The 22,371-nt window shown below is 34.1% G+C and overlaps 1 protein-coding gene across 1 annotated transcript in view; it reads right to left on the minus strand.

Moving 5' to 3' along the window:
* Col11a1 (collagen type XI alpha 1 chain) overlaps positions 1–22,371 on the minus strand; it is a 196,362-nt gene that overhangs the window by 81,470 nt on the left and 92,521 nt on the right. The window contains exons 25-31 of the mRNA XM_051185635.1: positions 17,941–17,994; positions 16,445–16,489; positions 16,026–16,079; positions 15,892–15,936; positions 12,277–12,330; positions 9,248–9,355; positions 6,226–6,279 (exon numbers count right to left, since the gene is read on the minus strand). Coding sequence (XP_051041592.1) covers positions 6,226–6,279; positions 9,248–9,355; positions 12,277–12,330; positions 15,892–15,936; positions 16,026–16,079; positions 16,445–16,489; positions 17,941–17,994 — 414 coding nt within the window. The remainder of the gene's footprint in view (positions 1–6,225; positions 6,280–9,247; positions 9,356–12,276; positions 12,331–15,891; positions 15,937–16,025; positions 16,080–16,444; positions 16,490–17,940; positions 17,995–22,371) is intronic.

The raw sequence follows: 22,371 nt of genomic DNA on the forward strand, positions 1-22,371 counted from the left end.
TTGTCTTTATTAATTAAAAACAAAATAGAGAAGATAGAATTCAAATATTTTTCTCTCAGTTTTCTAAATATTTCCATAAAAATGGAAATCAAAGGAGTTTCCAATATTTCTTATTTAAACCATTGTATCGCTGAAATCAATAGTTTATAAAGTGCTTTGCTGAGAGACTTATAAATTATATATATATATATATATGTGTGTGTGTGTGTGTGTGTGTGTGTGTGAATGTATGTATGTATGTATGTATGTATGTATGTATGTATTAAGGGGTATATAGCAACATGCTTTGACTTTTTATCTTTATGTTTTTAGATCAACTTCTTTGCATCTAATTGCTCTCCAAAACAATGTCCCCCAAGTGAGAAATGACCTGTATATATAAAAATAAACTGTAGTGCTTTTTAAAATTTAAATTGTGAGTAGTACTCCAGAATTACTGAAACTGAAAAACTCTCAGATAGTGACTTAAAAATCTTAGCCCTGGACTCTTCAGATGACACGTACTCAATGATGGAAAACAGTTGGAGGCTGAGGTAATAGCTTGGTGCTATTTGAATGTAGAAAATATTTCATATTTACAAAGCAAGGTTGTCAAGACAATTGTATGTTATGTCCCATTTCACCACAGGGTTAAATAATGGTCCAAAGAATACACAATATTTTTTGTATGATTTGATTTTCAATATATTTTGTGTTAAATAGAGAGGTCACTTACGATTCACTTGAGAAACAATAATAAATAAGTTTAAAATTGAGAAAACTGCGTATTACAAACTTAAGGAATTCTAATCTTTTATTTTTGTGTCATCAGAGTCAAGGGAAATCATATCTTCGTAGCTGTTGTGTAACTATGAATTCAACATATAAGTACAATCTGATATCGAAATGACATGTGTTACCTAAATTTATATACAAATATTTATGTCTGCTCTGATCAGAACAACTACCCTATTTTAAAATACACAACTGAAAAATTATTAATATTTATTAATATTAACTTTTGTTGTTTTAAATAATTTTTTCATAGAATGTGTATAAAAACAGGAAATATTCTCAATCTACCAGTTTTTCATGTAAGCTTTATAAACAAAATACACAATGCATGTTCAAAGTAAAAACTACCTTTAGAATACCAAAAAAAAAAAAAAAAAAAAAAAAGAAAAGAAAATGACAAGGTAAAAGTGAGTATTGAAATCATTCTGTCAATAAAAAAAAAAAAAAACTTGCAAACTATTTTTATATAATGTCTATAAAAGTATTCTACTTTATGTAGTCTGCAAGACAACTGTTATTTTTTTTATAGCATTTGGTGGTTTGTCTGCCATACTAATTTTGCTCTGAAGACATTGAATAAATGAGTGTTTAACAATAGGTTTTTATCTACTTAGATGTAGCAGTCAAAGTTAAATTTTCATAAATATTGCATATTACAATATCTCTAGTTCCTATACAAGAAAAAAACTTAAGGCTCTCTTTGATTTCTGTAAGCATCACTGATTTTTTTAAAAGTAAAGACAAACATTTGTATCACAGCAAAAAAATTGGAGTTACAAAGAAAAGTGATATTAAATATGGATGCCTCAAGTCCAGACATTATGGTTAAAAGATAAAGAAAAGCATCTCATTATGTATGGAACACTTTCCATTTGTTAACTCTTGCATTTTTATTAATAAGATTTTGGAGAAAACGGATCAGAAAATTGATGCCAACAAAATGGAATGCATCATAATTTCACATAAACTTGCAAGATACAGTTGTGCTCGTTCAAACAATATTATGAGTGTTTCCCATCATTTTTAAATCAAAATGAAAGTATATCATGATTCTACACATATTAGTGAACAGACTAAGAATTCACGGCATAAAAAAGAGATAGCTTATGGTTTGGGGTTGTACAATAAATGAATTTTTACACACATAGCTGTTATAAATTCCTAATATTTGAAAGGAAGTAAATAGAAAACTGAGCAATATATTACATATAAGACAGAAAATATAAAAGACGACTGATCAGCATTTTAAATCTAAAAAAACATTTAAATGACACTGGTAGAATTTTTAAATACATCTTGTTACATAAGGAAATAAACAGCATTTTGGAAACAATAAATAACACATAGCAAGATTAATATACCCTGTATATGAAAATGAGTGAAAACTGTGGCATTCAGTCCACCTGTTGGGAAATGACAGTTTTGTCACCCAAAGGTTAGCTATGAAGCTTATCAGCAAATGCTTGAGGTTGTTATATAACTAGAATTTTCTTTATCTGTTATATACTTAGTGGTTAAAAGAAGAAATGTAAGAAAAAAGACTAATGTAAAAATGCATCTCATGTACATATATTTTTAAAAATGAGCTATGTATGGTGATGCTTGGCTGTAATTCAAGCACACTTGATGTCAGATAATATTCTTGTTTACTGTAAAGATATGTCACTCATATTGTTTTAATCAAATGATGAATGGCCAGTAACCAGGCAGGGAGTATAGTCAGGGTTACCAGACTAGGAGAATTCTGAGAAGAGGAAGAATCAAGAAGCAGTCACCAGCCAGATGCAGAGACAGCAAGATGAGAATCCCTTACTGAGAAAAGGTACCAAGCCACATGGCTAATCATAGACAAGAATTATGGGTTAATTTAAGTTGTAAGAGTTTTCTAGTATAAGTTTGGGCAATTGACCAAACAATTTACACTTAATATAAGCCTCTGTGTGTTTATTTAGGGCTATTTGGCTGCAACCCCAGGTGAGACAGAAACATCCATCTATACACACTGAGTTTGAAGCAGGTGGACGAGAGTTATAGGTTAGAATGAACTAGTCCCTGTCTTTAAAGAAAAAAGAATAACTACTCAAATTAATAATTAATTTACAAATTAATTAATATAGCTATCAATATAATTGGTAAATATATCAAGGCTAGCCAAGGATAGATTTTTTTATAAGCTGAAACCAAATTTATGTTGCAAAATAAATGGGCAATAATAAAAAATTGTATCTTTTTAATATGTATATTATTTTTCTTATTTTACATATCAATCCCAGTTCTCTCTCCCTCCCATGCCCCCCCAACACCCTCCTACCCTACTGCCCTCCCCCCACTCCTCAGGGAGGGTGATGCCTTCCAGGAGGGATCATCAAATTTTTTCAAGTCACCTGGAGTAGGGTCTGGGCCCTCTCTCCTCTGTATAAGTTAAGGGAATATCCCTTTATGGGAAATGGACTCCCAAAGTTGTTTCCTGTACCAAGGATACATCCTGGTTCCACTGTCTGAGGTCCCTTAGTCTGCTAAGGCCTTCTGAGACCCATGTTCAGGAGGTGTGAGTCAGTCCAATGCTGGTTTCTTAGCTATCAGTGAGGGCTCCATAAGCTCCCCTTTTTCAGTTCAGCTGTCTCTGTGGATTTCTGCAGCCTGGTCTTGACCACTTATGTATCTTTTATAATTAAAATATTTTAGCAGTATTGGTGGTTTACATGGTGTACCCCCCAAAAAAATGAACCCATGCCAGAATCTCTGAAACCTGTAATGTTACTTTCTTTGACTGAAAAGTAGTAAGAGATAAATACATTAAGAATCATGAAAGGATTAAGGATTTTTTTCTAAATACAAAGGCAGGTGCCCTATGAGACATAGATGGGAAGGGATGAAAAAAAAAAAAAAAAAAGCACCATGCAAAAATGGAAGGGTTATAAGGATGTAGCCACCAGCTAGGGAATCCCAGAGGTAGTGCAAGTCACAAGCAGCCAGAATAGATTGGCTCCCAGAGGTTTTGGAGGGGAATGGTTCTAACAACACCTTGACCAAAGACCTCTGTTATCAGTGAAAGTTTCTATTTTTTTACATCAACCAAATTTTAGAGACTTGTTATGAAAATCAGGAAATGAATGTTGCTATAAACGATAATCAGAATTTTTAAAAAGAAATGGAACAGAGCGAGTGAAATGGCTCACTTGTTAAATCTTGTATACTAGGCGCACTGGGGAGGCTGAGGCAGGAGGATATTTTTGAGTTCAAGACCAGCCTGGGAGTGCTAGGATTAAAGGGATACACCACCACCACCCAGCTATGAAAGGTGATATGCAGACTCGAGTATCTCTTTTACGTAAGTATAGGGTATGGTGGGGAAAGGTATGGTTTAGATGGGATATAGGTAGATTAACTTATGTTCTTGTGAATTATCTTAGTAATTATTGATTATATACAACTTACATTGTTATAGATTCTTGCATGTTGCAACTTATGTAAAATTAAGTTTGTATTACTTTCTCAGAATTTGTATATAATATTTTGTCATATTGTGTAAGATCTTCTTTCTGTTACGATGTTTTGGGCATATCTTTACCATATTCTATATATGTATACTTTTACATATATTCAAGACATTTTGTATACTGATTCAATTTAGGATACTTTTACCATGTTGCATTATACAGTTCTATCTCTGGTCAAGACATTTCAATTCTACCTCTGTTTTAGAGATTTACATGTGTATATATGTATATAGTTATATTGCTAAAAATAATTGTCCTTGCTAATTACTTAGGAAAGTTTCAACCATTCATATGGCTATGTTCCTGAGTATTACAGATTATCTTCACCCATGTTTTTTATACCTATGAGATTAGTCAGACACAGATGTTTGATCTTCAACACTCCCTTTACCTGCAGAACATGACATTTAAATGTTTTAATGTTAGTACTCCGTTGACATTGACATGAGACACTATTGCTTCTGACAGCACTGAGCATTTCCTGAGATTACTTTGGGCACTAATGTCACTCTTTCTGGAGTTCACCCTCTCCTCAACTAATGGCCTGTTGGGAAAAGAACTGCCTCTACCTTGACCACTGACTTTGAACATGCTGTCCCACTGTGCTCACAGGAGACAAACATATTAAACTGTGGAACCTTGCCAAATCAGGGTAAGACAGCCAGCCTTTCTACCTCCCTGCTTTTGTAGTGGTCTGTCAGATACTCTAGGCCTAGCCAAAACTGGTTGCCCCGAAGTTGCTGTGAGACTAAGAGACTCTCCAGATAGCCTGCTGTTTCTGTCTTGGCTGCACTTTTTGGAGGCTCCTCACCTGCATTTCCTGCCTAACCTGGTATTGTTGTTTTCCTTCTCAAGTCTTCCATGGGGTTGAAGATTAGACTGTTGCAATTATTGTTCTCTCTTCCTAGATGAAAATATTAGGTAAAAAACTTAAAGTTTCCAACTTATGACAACTCTATAGTAATTGCTGTCATGCCTTCACCCTAGGACTGGATTTGCCATTTACTCTGGTTACCTCACTGGCAATAGGTTTTATGCGTGTATGTTCTTAATATTCACTTTCCTAGAGCATACTTGATATTTACTGTCTTTGTATGTAATTTTGTATCAAGCCTAAATCTTTTCACTAGACTAAAAGGAGAATTATAGTGAGGTATCCACCCTTCCCACACCTGTTGCACTGACCACGACCATTGGGGCATTGGGCCAGGTTCATTGGACCTGGGGGGATAAGATGTGAGGTGCTGGACCCAAGCTCATACTCTTACATCCTGGTCAGAGACAAAGCATCTGGAGGCATCCTTGGGATGAGAACTTGTGGTGGCCATCTGTTTCTGGTGTAAGTGATTTCTTTTGAATAAACATCCATCAACCTATTGTTTCCCAGATTCTTATTTAGCACATAATAGTTTAAGGCCCTTTCCACCAAAATAGAGATTCAGAGTTTGATTCCTGAAATCACATGGTGGATGTAAGAAAATGATCCATGAAAATTGTTCCCTTCATATCTGTGCCTTGGGAAGTGAGCACCCAAAAAGAAATAGGTCAAACCACAAGGATAATAGAAATAAAATAAAAATCTATTATCTTCTACATGATATCTACTATATAACTAAAAATATGTTTAGTTTTCCTCTCTCATATATATTTATTCCAACTATATCAACTATATAACTAAACGTTTCTTTAATAACAACTGAGTATCCAGAAATTCTCTAGGACATAACACAATCACAGGCTCTCGGGAATACCTCAACTCCAGGTTGTGTGTGTGTGTGTGTGTGTGTGTGTGTGTGTTTATTATAAATTGTGTTTTTTGTTTGGTGATAAGTACTGAACAGAGGGAAATTTTATTTTATTCTCACTCTTCTCTAAAAGAAAATCACTAAGGAAAGTTTATTAGATTAACTGGTATCACACAGACAAGCCTATAATGTTCAAATTATTTTACCTTAGGACCTTGTCTTCCTGGATATCCCGGCAATCCTGGAACTCCAAGTTTACCCTAAAATAATAAAAAAACAAAAAGATAATATGAATAACATATATAGAATTGCTTCAGGGAGAATTTTCTGGATATGTGAACAAACTATATGCTAGTAATCATGCAATTGTTCAATGCTTTCCTGATAGCCAAGAACTATCATTGTGAAAATGATAGAATCTTCTTTAACGACATAGTAACTCAGAGGAAGACAATTCTTACCCATTTGTGAATTATAAAGCATAACTAAAGAAAACAAACCTTTTAATCAAACATGAAAACAAATTAGTTAATATAGTTGGAAATGTATTCATAACTTAGCATGCTTTCAACAGAAAAATTTTATGATAAATTATTTAATTTATCACATTATAACTGTATATCAAATATTGGGTTATATAAGCTTTTCCTCATTAACTGACATCTAAGTAATTGTATTTGGATGCTCTAGTTAATTTACAAATTTTAAAAGTTCATTTGAATAAATATCGGTTGAATCTTGGTTAAATATGTTGAGCAAGTGATGTTGATTGACACAAAATGTTGTTCCTGGAATTCAGTGCTGCAACATATAACTATTTTGTTTCAATCCAGTGCAATTATCCCTCAATGTTAAATTAAAAAAAAAAAAAGTTGAATCATTTCACTTTCAAATTGTGTAAAAAACACTGTGGCCTAAGATGCTAGTCAATTAAAAGTCCCCAAATATTTCTTTTTATAATAAAGAAAAAGTAGCACAAGTTAGAAACTAAATAAGTGAATTGACTAAATTCTTTGCGGAATTCTGAACATCACTTTTTATAACTAAAGTCTAAATAAATACCATACAATTTTTACATTAACTTTTTAAACTTCATCACAGAAAAAGTATCATTATTGATAATGTACACTTTCAAAAATAATAGGAGACAATACAGGCAAAATTCACACGTGCAATGATAAATAAAAACAAAACTTTAAAAGCAAAAATGAAAGTTTTTCTGGAAAAAGCCAGAAAGTTTTTCTGGAAAAAGAACACGGTTTATGACCTTGTCATTACACACTGAAGTAAAAATTTGCAAGAGTTACAACTGACACTGCATAGACAAGAAATGCTCAGATGGAGAATATGCAAACAAGCCCAAAGAAGCTGCTTTTAATGACATCCCTTTGGATATATTATGCTACTACAGCTTATTTCTTGTTTTTATGCCATTGATTTCAAGGCAAATGAAAACCTCTAATGATCACCAAGCTACCGGTATTCTATGTTAATTGCTATATGAGACTACAAACCCTTAAATTTTAGAATCATTATATAATTAATTCAGACAGAAAACTTGTATTCTTATAAATGATAATGAAGACACAAATATTAATAAATAGGCATCTAATAGTAAGATGCTCCATACAGAGCAGCACAGAACAGTGCTTAGAATAGTTCTGGGACCATTGAACTTAACAGTATAGCTGAGAAGGGAAGGAACTCAACAGAGAACCTTGAGCAACATCAAACAAAGCATCTGCAGACTTGATGCCTTGACTTCCCATCATCTCTTGTCATACTGTCTAAATACCATGGTGCTTGTCAGTGCAGCCAAGGAAATGGTTTCCAAAGCATAAGCCCTGTAAAATTGCTACCACAGTGATTTTAGATGGGAGACACTACCATTCACCTCTTTATAATGTCTAGATAATAACAACCAAATTTCCTTCTGAGACAAATGTATGCAGGTGAAAAATTACAATTTCATAATAAAGAACATAATTTCTTTATTTTCCAGATAGGCGATGTTCTTGCTGGAAAAATATTTAGATGAAAAAGAGAGTTCATAAAAATTCTACCAACAGAATGGAATAGCTATTTTTACTTTGCTTTAGTGTACATATGAAATAATGTTTATCATTTAATTTTTCTTATTTTTCCCTCCATCAATTAAGTTCATAGACTGTGGATAAGCACAACACCTGTCTGGCATGTTTAAGCCATGTTGTTAATCCCCAATAGACCCCTAAATCATAGTAATTTAAGTTCATATAAATAAAAAGTTTCCTAAATAGCTAAATTATCCAGGAGGCAAACTTAATATTGTTTACTACATTTAAAATAATGGAAATATTTTGAAATAGCACTCATGGCCCAGATTCTTTCAAAACAATGTGTATTATATTTACCTGGAAATACTTTTTTTGATGCTCATATAATAATGTTTAATATGTACAGAAATACATATTTTCTTCTCCTTTCTTTAATTTATATTTGAAACAAGGTCATGTCAATACCAGTTCCCTCACCCTCCCATCCTCCCCTATCACCCCTACCAAGCCCCAGCTCATCCTTTTTCTGTTCCCCAGAGAAGGTGAGGCCTTCCCTGGGGAGTCTTCAAAGTCTGCCATATCATTTGGGGTAGAGATTAGGCCCTCTACCATGTGTCTAGGCTGAGAAAGTATTCCTCTATGTGGGATGGGCTCCCAAAGTCCATTTGTATAACAAGGATAAGTACAAATCCATTACCAGAAGCCCCATGGACTCTAACTAAAACCCACATTCAGGGGATGTGGGTCAGTCCTGTGTTGGATTCCCAGCTATACAGGTCTCGTTATAGGCCCTAGGAAATACCTTAATATCAGGTTAAATTCAAATCTTGAAAAGAAGCCCAAATGCATATACTTTAAATAGTACTCTGTGAAAATGCATTTATACACAAATAGAAAACAACTACTTTGTTTTGGAACAAATATGGTTTGGTTTGATCCGATACAATAAATAAGCCATCATCCACTGTTAATTTAAACTCAGAACACTAATACTCAGAATCAACTGTGGGCAAGGTTTAGGAATGGGTGCTCCTGCTTTAGCCCCTGAGAGGAAAAGGACAAATGTAGCCAGCTCAAAACTGAGTGTTCTCTCTTGCCATAAGATCACTGGACACTGAATAAAGAACTTTGTGTTGAAAGTGACACATTCACACTCTGCCCTGCACATCCTGTGAGATGAAAGACCACCAACCTTCTCTCCTGCTTGGCCAGAGGGTCCTGGGTCTCCAGTTGGGCCTGCACGGCCTTTGGGGCCCTCAGGGCCATCTTCTCCTCTTGGACCAACTTGACCCACCTCTCCCTGAAATAAAAAGTAACATTGTTCATTTAAAACACTTCTAGATTTGGAGGTGGAGAGTCTAGTCTATTAGAAGATTGTTTTTTTGACTCTTGGTTTGTTGCCTCATATTTTGCTTATTTGCTTTATTATGGGAAAAGGGTTGAAATATTTGATGTCAACAAGCATTTCATTCTTGAATAAATAACTGAATGAATGTGGCCTAATATTTAAAAAGTTGTGGAAGCTTGATGGTAATATATGTACGCCCATAATTCTTATCTGCAATAGAAGGAGAGAGGAACTGAGACACAAAAACAGAGACAGGGACAAAAAGAATGCATATAGGAGAGAATGAGAAAAAAAGATTAGAAAGCAGCTTTTGATACTATCATTTAGAAGTCTTCATTTGGAATCTTTTTGACCTTGAGAAAATGGACACTGAGTTTCAAGTGAACTGTCTCCCATCCTGACAGCCTTTACATGAAACACAGGGAATCAAAACCACTCTAAGGTCTGCTTCGTTGATTGGATAGATGAGGTGTTTATATCAGTTATAAAAAAAAAAGTATTCAAACTTTCAATCACCATAGTTCACAACATACACACAAAATATAAAATAAAACCACATTTTCTCTTCTAGTAATTTAACCATACTCTTCTGAAACTTCCATAAACAATAGTTCTCATTTATATATAGAGGCTGTTTGAGGCGATATCTTAATAAACTCACTGTTGAGGTGAGATATCACACTTGTATTTGCATGTGTAGTTCTATAGCAGAATGCCTGTCAAGCACTGTGAAAGTCCATACTTATGTCCTCAACACTACAAAAAAATGCACATTGTGCACAATTGTCATGACATTTATTAAGCATGGCTTATCTTAAAAGTGCAAATATGCCAGGCATGCTGGTTGGTACATGCCTTTAATCTCAGCACCCAGAAGGTAGAGGCAAGTGGTCCTTATAAGTTTTATCACAGGCTGGGCTACATAGTGAGTTCCTGTCTTAAACACAAAAGCAAAACTTGAAAAAAAAGTATGAAAAAATACTTAATGCATATTAGAATAAAAACATCTCACACAAAGCTACCATTTCTAGGAACCACATGTACTTAATTCATTCTCCATTAAATCTAAGCCTTTAGCATAATGGTGATGGTTTTATTAGAATTTAACCCAAGAGGTATTTTCATATTTGTGTGTCTCCTATAAAATTTAATACAACAGCAAGAAAAACACTGACACTATACTATCCCTACTGTCACTATACTATAACAACTGAAATGAGGTATCATACATAATATTTTATTTAACCTTTGCTTGGTGAGAAAAATATATTTGTAAATGGTGATAGCTAATGATTATGTCTACTAGAAACAATCTAGGGTCACTTTGAAGAAAGGAAATTCAATTGAAAAAATGCCCCCACAAGATTGGTGGCCTGGATGCAAGACTGTGATGGATTTTCTTTATTGAAGGTAGAGTTGGAATGCTTGTGACACCCTGGGATGATAGTCCTGGGCACTGTAAGAAACAAGCTGAGCAGGTAAGTGGATGGCACTTGAAGAAACCATCCTGAATGAGGTAACCCAGTCACAAAAAAGAGGAACACGGTATGTACTCACTCATATATGGATTTTAGACCAAGATCAAAGGATCACCAGCCTATAATCCACACCACCAGAGGAACTAAGATACAAGGTGTATTCTAAGAGATTCATATAAAGTCCCTCACAGAACTGGGAAAGGACAACTCCCCCAGAGCTCAGGGGAAGTGGGGGGGGGTCAGCGAATGGAGAGAGAAGTAGGAGAAAATGAGGGGGAGGAAAGAAAAACATGTGCGACCAGGAAGATTGAGCCTGGTTAGGAATAGAAGACAGAAAAGAGAGAGAGAGAGAGAGAGAGAGAGAGAGAGAGAGAGAGAGAGAGAGAGAGAACATAAAAGAGGGAGCCAATATTGGTTTGAAGAGAAAATTGAACACAAAGAAAGGTCTATAGACTGCTGCCAAATAACAATTTGAGCTTCCATGGAAAGGCTATCATAAATGCCCTTCCCAGAGAGTGAGATCAACAACTAACTTATCCATGGAACCCTCAACTAATGCCTATTGGAAACAGGATCAAACACCCATACATAAACACTGAGTCGAACTAGAACCCAGATGCAAATGGTCAGGACAAGGCCAGGCCGCAGAAACACATAGAGACAGCTTACCTGAACAAGGAGGAGCTAAGGGCCACTAGACTGATAGCTGGGAAGCCATCATAGGACTGACTCAGCCCCCCCCTGAATATGGATCTCAGCCAGAAGGACTGAGCAGTCTAAGTGCCTCAGACAGTGGAGCCAGGATGTATCCCTGGTGCACAAAAGACCTTGCTAACACATCCCCCATGGAGGGATAACTGCCTTAATCTAAAGACAGGAGAGAAGCCCGAGTCCCTACTTCACATGACCTGTCAGATCTACATGACCCCAACTGGAAGGCATTCCCCTACATATGGAATAGGGGTGGGGGGATGGGAGGTGAGGGTGGTTAGGGTGCATGTGAGAGGGCAGAGAGGGTAAAAGGGAAGGAAGGAGGGAGGGAGGAAAGAAGGGAGGAATGGAGGGAGGTAGGGAGGGAGGCAGGGAGGGAGGGGGAAGTGGGACAAAAAAAAAAAAAAAAAAAAAAAAAGAAGCAAGCTGAGCTAGCTAGGAGGAGCATGCCAGTAAACATCACTTCTTCATGGCCTATGTATCAGCTCCACCTCCAGGTTCCTCTCCAGCTTCATTTCAGCCCCAACTTCTAACTTTTCTCAATTATATAATGCTGCCTGGAACCATAGGAAATACATCTGTTTATCCTTAAGTTCCTTTTGTGTTTTATCACAGCAGTAGGGACCTGAACTAAAACATACAAAGTGTTCAAATTTATACATTAATGTAAATCTTTGTACTCACTCTGTCACCTTTAAGTCCCATGTCACCTTTGAACCCTGGAAAGCCATCTTCACCCTATTATAAGAAGATATTAATCAATTATTTTGAATTACTAAAAAAAGTATATGTAAAATAAATATTAATATTTAGAATACAATCTCCCGAGAAATAAAAATTCTAGTCATGAAACCACAAACTCTGTTCCATGCTGGACCTATACCGTTATCTCTGAATTTTATTAGTCTTCCTTAGTGAATGACTTTAAATTAGAGAATTTTCAGTTAGTGATTTATAAATCAGTAAAGGGCCAGAAAATGGCAAGTTTTAATAGCTTTAGCTTGTATGACTACATAAAATGTGTTGAATGCTTGTTCTTTTCTGCAAACTCCAGTTTGAAGGCTGCAGGAGTGAAGAAGCTGTGGCCACTATCCCACAGAATGAGTTCCCTGAGGCAGCCTTTGAGCATCTTAATCAGCTTCAAGTTCTTGCTGTGTCCCCACTGCACAGATGGAGTCCTATCTGCCATTGCTCCCCCCACCACGATTGACTGAAACTGCTGACACCATGCCTGCAAGTAAAACTTTTCATCCTTGAATATTTGTTTAGTATTGTTTCATAAGTACAATAAAGAATGTTAAACATCAATGCTCAACATCACTGGTCATTATGAAAATGCAAATGAAAGCCACTGGAATGACTGCTGTGAAACACAAGGAAAGGGTTTATGTGTTGACAAGAGTACAGAGAAAATGTGAGTTTTCTGTGTGCTATCAGTGAAAATGACAGTAGATAGACTACAAAGTTATAATATTAAAGTGGAAAATTTAGGTCTGAGTATATTCATGACAATTGGATGCAGAATCTTAAATGTATTTATGCACTCATGGTTGTGAAAACAATAAGCAAAAATATAGCAGCAATCAAAGTTTTCATTGATGTACTAATGGACAGGCGAAAATAGCTGATATATGTGATGAAATGTTATTTAGCTTTTAAAGGGAGGGAATACTTAGCTATCATAAAAAATATGAAGACCTTGAATTGTTGCATGAAATATTTTGATGCAGAGAAACACAAAGATTTAATCCTGGAAACGGTGACACAAACCTGAGACACATCTAAATTAAGGGTCTATAGACTTTTCCTCAGGAGTAAACAATGGTGTTTTCAAGATCCAAGTGGCAAAGTGGCCTTTTAAAGGGCAGGCTGTTCTGTGTGCTCAAAGTGACTAGAGCTAAGGGAGAGGCTGAAGAGCTGAAATGGCCATTTACTGCCTATTCATTACTGTCATTACTTTCTCCTCTGAGACAAAGGTAATTACACAGTTGCCAAGTTTAGTTTAAAGAAAGCTGTGTGCTGTGGCTAAAAATCAGTAAAAGTATTGAGGATTATTTCAAACAATCCTAGTTAGTCAGTTAGTTTTATTTTGCTTCATTTGAATTTATTTCCTCATTTATTTAATTCTTTGAAATCAACACATGGAAGACCATTTTTGTCAATACTCAAAATATTCCTAAAAAATGAAAAAATATAAGACTTTTACTAAGCAAGTGACATGTTAAGTCATGAGATTTCAAGTGCTAAAATTAATAAATTTTGAAAAACAAAATAAATGGTATAGAATTTGGTTAGAACTGTAAAGCAAAAGCTACATTGTTTGCTATTTTTAGTGTTAGAGTGGAAGATTAATAGGAAGATGTGAATTCAAAACCAAAGAGAATCTTAATCTCAGTGTGCTAAATTTGTCTTTCAACAATTGATAACCATACATACCATTGTAGAGTAGGAAGAATTTTTTATTTACTTTTAAGTTTCTGAGGATTTGACTTTCTTACTTGTAAATTCTAGGAAAGATTCTACTGCTGAGTGAGCTACACTACTCTTTAACAACCTTTCTGTCTCTTCTTAATCTATTATTTTCATATTTTAAAAGGACAAATATATATTAAAATTGATTGCAACATAGTATAACAGGAATAATCCTGTTTTAAAAACTTTTATTCACTTACCTAGAATTCTCATACTGAGTTATGTAATAGTACAGTGTACACTATACTAGTTAGAGATAAAGGCAGAACATTTAAAGATTTAGATTTAAAAGTGCAGCTTAAAAGTGTAATTTTCCCTTTAATACAATTATTATGGATGACACTAGAATCAGAATATAGAATTTTGACTCAGACACAAAGTTTTAATTATTTTTCTTTTGAAGTATTGTTTCTTCTAAAATAATCACAACTCTGAGTGACCAATAACCACTTGGTGGCTTCTTATAGACATGTGCTATATTCATTTTCATAGATATTTTCACATTTGCTTCTCATCATCTAAAATTTATTTATCTGTCACTTTGTAACTATTTCCCCCCTTCAGAAACTTATCATATACCACCTCAATTAAACACCTTTTTTTTTAAATATTGCCCACTTAAAAACCTTGGTGGGCGCTGATTCCAATAGACAAGTTTAATTGGTATATAATTGTTTAACATGGACATGTATATATATATGTCAAAGCACAGACAACATACAGTGCAGCTATTTTAAGTTCAGCAATGACATACTATCACAGCATTGCTTTGTTACAACACAAAGACTTTAAGTCATGACGACCAAGATGAATTAAGTTTGTCATCAAAGCAGCTAACTTAGCTGAAAGGGCATCACATTTTTTTTTCTAGAATACAGTTAGTATCTTGCACACCTTTACTATCTCCCAGGAGTATTTTTTACATGGATAAATTTTAATAGGGATAATAAATTTATGTTTAGTTATCTAACCCCAACTAATACAAAATATATTCAATCATCTATCCTAATATTGTGATTCAAAAACAAATCATTTCCTTTAAACCAATTCAATATTATTATACAAATAAATAGTTTCATTCACCTCAACAAATCTACTAATGAAAAGGCCTCATGTCTGTACTTTGTGTTTGAAATGTTGTGTAATTTTAGTATGAATTAATGGAATCCTGATTGTCAGAAATATCTCGTTCAAACTGAAAATTGGTCTTTGAAGGAGTAGGAATGTCCAAATATATTAATTATTTACCTAAATAAATCCAAATGCAATGTTCTTTAGGAAGGAAAAGATACTCTCTTAAATTCGTATTAGGAGCCATAGCCTTGCATAGCCTGATGAACCAACATTTATCTACCTCTGCTTGGTTTTAATTTTATTTAATTTTATTTCCTCCCATTACTATCATTACTTCCATTCTCACAGTAACAAAACAAAATCTTATATTTTCTATTATTTTCAGTTTATGCGTTTCAGGGATTTTAGAAGATATGAAATGAATGAACCCTATTTTGATACAACTAAGAAATTGAACATGTCCTGCCATAGCCAACCTATACAGATAGAAGAATTTGTGGTTTACTCAGGTTAAACACATATAATTAAAAGGGGATTTTGAGCTAACTTGACATCCTTTTGCATCTGCTACAATTTAGCTCACATCCTAGAATACCAAGCTCATATTAAGGATTCTGAGACAAACATACTTGCAAGGTCTGACTCATAAGTAACTCCTCTATCGGTTTCAAGAAGAAAAATAAATGCTGAGAACACTTTAATTTTATACACTGAATGCTTAGAAATTAAAATCATTTAAAAATCATATTTTACCTTTTCACCTTTAGATCCCTTGAGACCTCTGACACCATCTGCACCCTATGGGAAAAATGAAAACATTGACATTAAAGGACAATAACACTTCACTTTGAAATGAAAAAAAAATGTACAAATAATTTAGCATTTACCTTTACTCCACGGGGACCAGGATAGCCAATAGGTCCCTGTGGACCAGGAGGACCCTGGAAAATATCCATTGTGACTTAAATGTATGAAACATTGGCAAAACTGCTCATACACTTCAAATAATGATTTGAATTCAAATAATGATAGGAAGTAGTAGGTAAAAGATTAATATTTACATAAATAATGTACAAATATTCAGTAATTCAAATTAGTGCTCATCATAATTTATTCTATACATATATTAAATATTTGGTATGCAGATATACCACTATAAGAATAATTTATGCAAAAATGTTGATATAGTCTCTTTCCTAAATTAAAATAAGCTATCCTATGTTTACTTCCCAGTTATACCAAAAGCACTTATAATTTACAGGACATTATAATTGACAGGATCTTTAGACAGTCACTTTGTACCTACCAAGGCCCCTTTTTCTCCAGACTGGCCTTCTTTTCCTGGGTGACCCTACATGGAGCAGACAAACACAATGGTGAAGATATGATATTAATGGCAACATCTAATCTTGTTAAATTTTTCCCCATTGTTTAAAAAAACCTGAGATCATAAGTATTATTTTTTAAAAATTGTTGAAAAATTGTACAAATTTCTGGTTTTTAATAATATTAGAAACTGGTTATTAGAGCAATATTTCATGCTATTAACAGTTCAGTATCAACTCTTACACACAGCAAGTTACACCTGGTTTATATTCTAGATGGAATAAAAAGGATGATGTGTGGATGGATCCTCAAAAGACAACAAGAACATGTGATGGAAAGACCAAGGGATTAACCAGATTATTATGTTATTGAGATTCCATAAATAAAAATATATAGTTATATCATAGATATATTCTATTGTTACAGGTAGAAATAGCACAAGAAATTTTGTGTCTTGTCACAAATTTAAATAAGAAGTTTGAAGAGACAACATCAATAATAATTTTTAAATGAAGGTAGAAATTATATTGTGAGAGATATTTATATATTTCTATATAAACACAAATCTTTCTATATTTCTAGAGGATGAGGAACACCCCTAAAGCCTGAATAATGTTCATGGATATTATATGAAGAAAGTGATGAATTCTGTGCATCTTGACCTGATCTATATGCTATCTTGTTTTATGTCAACTTACACAAGCTAGACTGCTGTGGAAAGAGAACATATCACATGAGAAACTAGCCCAATCAGACTGTCTTATAAACAATCCTGTGGAGCATTTTCTTGATTGGTGATTGGAGAGCCCAGCCCAATGTGTGCAGTGCCAAGCCTGGACAATTGGGTCTGAGTGCTATAGGAATGCAGGCTGAGCAAGCCAAGAGGAGCAAGGCATACTCAGCACACCTCCATGACCTCTGCATTGTCTCCTCCCTATGTTCTGTCCCTGCTTGGGTTCCTGCCCTGACTTCCCTCATTGATGTTACCTGGAAGTAAATAAGCCCTTTCCTCCTCCACAGATTACTTTTGACCATGGTGTTTTATCACAGCAATAAAAATCCTAAGACAGACAGACTCGGAGAGGTAAGTTAAAAAGTAGATGAGCTCATGTTCTAGATGCACTCATCCACTGCATTTAGCGTCTGTTTCTTAAAAAGTACAGTCACTGGAAATCAAAGCAGGCTCAAACAGGTGTCAGAGAAGAACATGTGGAATTAGGAAGGAAGGAATTTGGCAGGTTCTGGTGTGCAGTGTGTGGATGACTTTATTAGAGGCTATTGTGAACTTATTGAAGAGTTCTCAACAAAACTGACATGAAGAAATGATATTGTATTGTAAAGAAACAAAGGCTTAATTAATGAATCAATTCACTCTTATTCCTACCTACATGTAAACATTTCTAAGAATCATGTAAAATTTACTTATTAAGAGAGTTTATGGAAATGTCAATGAGGAGAGAGACAGCATTGACTTACTGGAGGCCCATCAGCACCTGGAAGCCCAGCAAGCCCTGGCTTTCCTTGTGGTCCCTAATAAAAAACAGGAGAGAATTTGATTTAATAAAAAAGAAATAATGAAAGGCTCAATATTGTGGGTATCAGTATGGTACTAATAACAGCACGAACTTGAGACGGTGGCTTCTATGTGTAAGACAAGCAGAAAGTAAGGAAGTGTTTTAAATACTTGATAATGGAAAAAATGCTACATAAAATAACAAATGAAAATTGAATTTAACAGCAGTCTGAAGATATAAAGAATATGTTATGTTTAGTCAGCTTAGCTGTTATATTTCATTGTTAAAGTTGACAAATTATTATAATTATATGTACATATAAACATATATATATATATATATAGTTTTTAAATGATATAATAAACTTGGGTTAACAGAACAAAAATGCAAATAACGAAGTTGAGAAATGCATTCACTCCTGACACTGATAAGTAAAGCTTTGGGTAGACCCTTGACAACATCATATTAATACCTATTCCTAGATGTAGCCACAAGCCGAATTGAAGGGTTTGGTAAATAACAGATCACGTACATATTTGAGGCCCCTTAGAACTAAAATAAAGATAAAAATTCCTGATGCTGTCCTGTTAATATCATAGAACACAACTTATTGTCAGGGTTTTTGTAGTTATACACAGAAATGCAATATGCTGCTGGTTTTTTATAAGGGTATTACATGCATAACTATATATGACTCTTAATTATGGTAATGAATGAGCACAATAACAATTACAATATTTACTATACTATATGTATTTTTTTATTATTTTAGGGTCCAACTCTTCTACTTACTGAAAAAAAAGTTTATTATAAAACACTGTTGTCATTTTGTCAGCCCATACAAATCTATTTACATCTCTTGATTCTGACAAGCATCAGGTCACTGACATTTGTCAACTAGATGTGTACATGTGCTGGATGTGTTGTTCATATGATGTAGCTGGCTGCCTAAGGATGTTTCTTAGACTGTGCTGTTTTAATAGAAATAGATACAGTTTGGAGCTCTGGTGATGGAATATCAAATTCTTAAGCTGTTCCAGTATATGTAAGGTCTTGTATTAGTTATTAGGACCTGAAGGCATGTACATCTATGTTGATGTAAGAGGTGCATAAACTAATATGCATCTAACAAAAAACTAAAATGTAACTGCTTAGTGTGTCACTCTAGTCCTTTCTTTATTAAGTGTTTCTAATTCAATGTCACACACCATTGCAATACTTTAGAACAGTGTAAAGATAAATATTATAGCTACAGAGTGGTGGTGGTATACATCTTTAACCCTAACACTTGGGAGGCAGAGACAGGCAGATCTCTGTGAGTTCAATGCTATCCAGGTCTATATAGACAGCCTCCAAAGCTACACAACAAAACTCTGTCTTTAAAAAAAATTACTGTAATAATACCCTTTCTTGGAAGAATAGCAGGCATTCTTGTTATGGGAGTATTGAATATAGCAAGTTCAGACAGCACTGCGTGCAGTTCATTTCACTAGCAAAGACATGAAAATAGTTGATAGAGGAGCTTCAGTGCAACTCAGACTCCAACACAGTTTACAGTATTTCTGTTATTAGAGGATACTCAGCATAAGCATTGTACCCATGTTGAGTGGACCTGCAGAGCTTTATGGAAGAGTACCAATTAAATCATGTGGAATGTAAAGCAGGAAAATCGTTTTTTGAGAAATGATTTTTATGCCCTAAATTACTTGCATCCATTTAGAAAGTCTTACAATTTCAATTCTTTCCACCAATCTGCAGTCCTGTTACATTCCACAGTTATTACCATAAAACACTAAATATTTTAATGCAATATTTTGCCTGTCACTTAAATTATTCTTTATTTTCAAGATACTAGTCTTGTTTCTGCAACAAATTCAGTACACCAACACAGAATGGGTCTATTCATTATTGTTACATGCAGATGTGCCAATGATTTGGCAAGCAATGTTATGTGAACCTTCACCACTGACATATATATTTGAAGAAAAAAAAAGAAATATTAAAACTCTCTCAAAGTAAGATGATTTTTTAATGAAATCGAGTTCAATCCATCTCCTTTTGAATGGAAGTTTCATGACAACAGAATGTTTTATCTGCATTTTTAACTCTCTGTGCTTTCCCTGGTTAGGTGGGAATAAAGATGAATGAATGTCATATGTTTCATATTTTAATAAAAGTTAAAATTTATGAAGTGCTTCTGTGCACTATGTTAAGCCATTTATATACATTATCCACTTGGTCTCAGTGAGTCTCAGAAAACATTAACATCTGTTATTATGTGACTGGTAGACTCATAGTCTATATACATCTAGATACACATTAAAGCCTTCAAAGTCACTGTCTTTAACAGACATTTACTTTGTGTCTTGGTATTTCTCACTAAGCTCATAGAGACACACCACTTGTTTTCTATAAATCAATTAACATGTGAGTAATATGAACTCTGAACTCACAAATGAAATCACAGGAAATGTTCCACATGTCAAAAATGTCAGAATAAATAACAGAAGTAGTTTATCACTGCAAACCACTAGTAACCTCTATTATAAATAGAATAAAACATAAGCTATAATAACTTCATATGAAAGTTCTTAAGATTAAAACATCTAATGTCAATATGATCATATCTGAATGCTAAATTACACATGAAATAAATATATTTCGCAAAGACCGAAGTAAAAAAGTGTTTTAGACAGAATAATAGAAGATAACAGGAAAATAAAATTTTTACTCCCTAATATAGACAAGATATGAAGGACATGCTGTATGTGTAATCTTATTTACTACCTGATACAAACAAGATATTAAGAACATAATCTTTATGTATCTGTCATTTTGAGTGTGTTATCTTTTTGATGGGATACTTTTGTCTTGTAAGTTACAGTGTAGAATGCTCAAAACAGAAAATGCAGGAGTACAATGTGAACAATAGCTGCAATGAGCCAAACCATACATTTTATAACTAGTGTACCAACAAGAATTCAAATACACCCATTTTCCCAAGGAGAAAATTCCTTTTAACAATCTAAAGAATGCATAATAAGGTCCTGTTTGGAAATGTAAGAGGAACATATTTCAATGTAATTTACAATGAACACGGGATGTTTATGAAGTGCTAGATAAAAGACAAGAGTAATCAGGTTGAAAAGTAGCTGATCTAAAATAAAGACCTAAGAAGGAAAGAGCTGTGTTACTCAATGATATACTGCTTACCTACATAAATGGCTTGAAAAATACTCTGCGGGAGACACCTAAATTTCATACTGTTTCAGCACAACTCCTATAACGCACCAAACACTCATTCACATAAATAATGCACTATAATAATGACTTAAGAAAGGGATTGTGAATTGCTCAAGTGGGGTGGTGCTCAGGATGCAGAGGTAGGCAGGTCCCAGTGAGTTAGAAGTCAATCTGATCTATGTAGTTTTTCATGTCAGACAGAGTAACAAAGTAAGCACAACACTTTAATCACATCACTCAGGAGGCAGAGACAGTCAGAGCTCTGTGAGAGGCTGGCCCTGTCTACAAAATGAGTTCCAGAACAGCCAGGTCTACACAGAGAAACCCTGTGTAAAAATAAAATATAATACAAAAAACATAGATGAAATAAAAGAAATAAGCAAAAAAAAAAAAAAAAGGGTGGAAATAGCCAACAATTTATCAAGAAAAAAAGATGCCAAGTACAAGAAAAGCTACTTATAAGAATGATGAAAAGAACTTGAAATCCCAAGGGAAATGGTGAAAACAGGAATGACAAGTATTAATGAGGATGTGGAAAAAATAGTGTTTTCATGTCTCTGAAGAAAATAAAAATAAATGGCCCATCCACTTAATACTTTAGAAACTTCTAAAAAACATTATACACATGCTTACTATATGGCCTAGGATTTTTAAGTATGTGCAATAAATAAATAAACCGTGTCTATGCAAACAATTCTGAATGTGATACTAATTGGCAAGAAAACATCAAATTACAAATATATGCTCTGATATGCACAAATCCCCAAAGTATTATAAAAATGAAATATGACCGCTAAAGCCATATACTCAGTCCAATGATGAAATCTATGTATTAAAACATTAGCATTTCATTATTATGAAATATTCAGGTAAATGAATATGAACAGTCAGAAAGCAAACAACCTGTTGATTAGTATTGTAGAATGGAAAACAGGACAGTAGTTGACACAGAAAGTCTTTCTAGGGTGGTATAAACACTAAAAGTAAGTATTCACATAACTCAGAAAATTTACTAAAAATTCACTGTCTCTTGTTAAGGTAAACAAGTGAATTTTGTAATAGATAAAGTATACATCCATAAATGTGCTAATTTTCTCAGAAGGACCAGATATGTTAATTGAACTTCGCAAGAATCAGAAAAAAGAATCAC

This window comes from Phodopus roborovskii, unplaced genomic scaffold (assembly GCF_943737965.1).
Source record: "Phodopus roborovskii unplaced genomic scaffold, PHOROB, whole genome shotgun sequence".
Classification (NCBI taxonomy): domain Eukaryota; kingdom Metazoa; phylum Chordata; class Mammalia; order Rodentia; family Cricetidae; genus Phodopus; species Phodopus roborovskii.